We start from the raw sequence: 1,570 nt of genomic DNA, 5'->3' as shown, positions 1-1,570 counted from the left end.
ATAATAATAATAATAATAATAATAATAATAATAATAATAATAATAATAATAATAATAAAGTTGGAAGGGACCTTGGAGGTCATCTAGTCCAACCCCCTGCTCAGGCAGGAAACCCTATACCATTTCAGACAAATGGCTGTCCAGTCTCTTCTTAAAAACCTCCAGTGTTGGAGCATTCACAGCTTCTGGAGGTAAGGAGCTCCACTGGTTAATTGTTCTAACTGTCAGGAAATTTCTCCCTAGTTCTAGGTTGCTTCTCTCCTTGATTAGTTTCCATCCGTTGCTTCCAGTCCTGGCTTCAGGCGCCTTGGAAAATAGCTTGACTCCCTCTTCTTTGTGGCAGCCCCTGAGATATTGGAACACTGCTATCATGTCCCCCCTCATCCTTCTCTTCATTAAACTAGACATACCCAATTCCAGCAGCCTTTCCTTATATGCTTTGGCCTCCAGTCCCCTAATCATCTTTGTTGCTCTTCTCTGTACTCTTTCTAGAGTCTCAACATCTTTTTTACATCGTGGTGACCAAACCTGGATGCAGTATTCCAAGTGTGGCCTTACTAAGGCATTGTAAAGTGGTATTAATACTTCACGTGATCTTGATTCTATCCCTCTGTTAATGTAGCCCAGCACTGTGTTGGCCTTTTTGGCAGCTGCAGCACACTGCTGGCTCATATTTAGGTGATTGTCCACTAGGACTCCGAGATCCCTCTCACAGTTACTACTATTGAGCAAGGTACCCCTTATACCAGGGGTAGGCAACCTTGGCTCTTTTATGACTCGTGGACTTCAACACCCAGAATTCCTGAGCCAGCCATGCTGAGGAGAAAGGGAGAGGTTTCCATGCTGAGCCATGCCGGCTCAGGAATTCTGGGAGTTGAAGTCCACGAGTCATAAAAGAGCCAAGGTTGCCTACCCCTGCTCTATACTATACCTGTACATTTGGTTTTTCCTGCCTAAATGTAGAACCTTACTGTCCATGGAGATTCTCAATCATCCAAGTCATGACCCTGAGAATACAGGTAAATCTCCAAATGGCCTCTAAAAGAATGCAAATGACCAGCTGCCTGCAAGGAATATAAATCCTTCCATTCTGCACCCTTCAGTCAGAGCTGAAGAAGCTTCTTGGATGAGAAGCGAAACGTCTTCAAAGAAAAACATGGAAGTCCAGTTGCTTCCTGAAAAAGCACCATTAGGACAACCATGACTTGGATGACTAGAAATCGCCATAGACACAGCTCTGAAGGGTAGCACATTTGGAAAATCTCCTCTGTGTTGCAGCCAGCTTCAAGACTTTTTGGATGTTCCCGGCCATTCCCACAGAGCAGTTGCTACACATATCATGACTGTAACTATGCCTGACCATGCTTCTCGTTTCATTCCTCTGAACTCTTCCCTTTCTGGATCCTTGTACAGAAAGACCATGTCATCTCCATGGGCAGGGATGGGCTGCTGATAACATGGAACCTCCAGGGAGTGGAAGAGACTCGGTTCTTGGCTCACCCGAGTCAGACCAACGGCTGCACTGGCTTCCGGGATCCATGTAAGAGATTTCTTGGCACTGTTCTGCAAA

The 1,570-nt window shown here is 45.2% G+C and overlaps 1 protein-coding gene across 1 annotated transcript in view; it reads left to right on the top strand.

The window, feature by feature from the left end:
- The window catches only part of TEP1 (telomerase associated protein 1), a 33,538-nt gene that overhangs the window by 17,098 nt on the left and 14,870 nt on the right, over positions 1-1,570 (top strand). Inside the window, exon 11 of the mRNA XM_029285905.1 lies at positions 1,414-1,560. Within this exon, the coding sequence (XP_029141738.1) occupies positions 1,414-1,560 (147 nt within the window). The remainder of the gene's footprint in view (positions 1-1,413; positions 1,561-1,570) is intronic.

This window comes from Protobothrops mucrosquamatus, unplaced genomic scaffold (assembly GCF_001527695.2).
Source record: "Protobothrops mucrosquamatus isolate PMUCROS unplaced genomic scaffold, P.Mucros_1.0 scaffold2453, whole genome shotgun sequence".
In the NCBI taxonomy this organism is placed as follows: domain Eukaryota; kingdom Metazoa; phylum Chordata; class Lepidosauria; order Squamata; family Viperidae; genus Protobothrops; species Protobothrops mucrosquamatus.
This window is presented reverse-complemented; position numbering and strand designations above follow the sequence as displayed.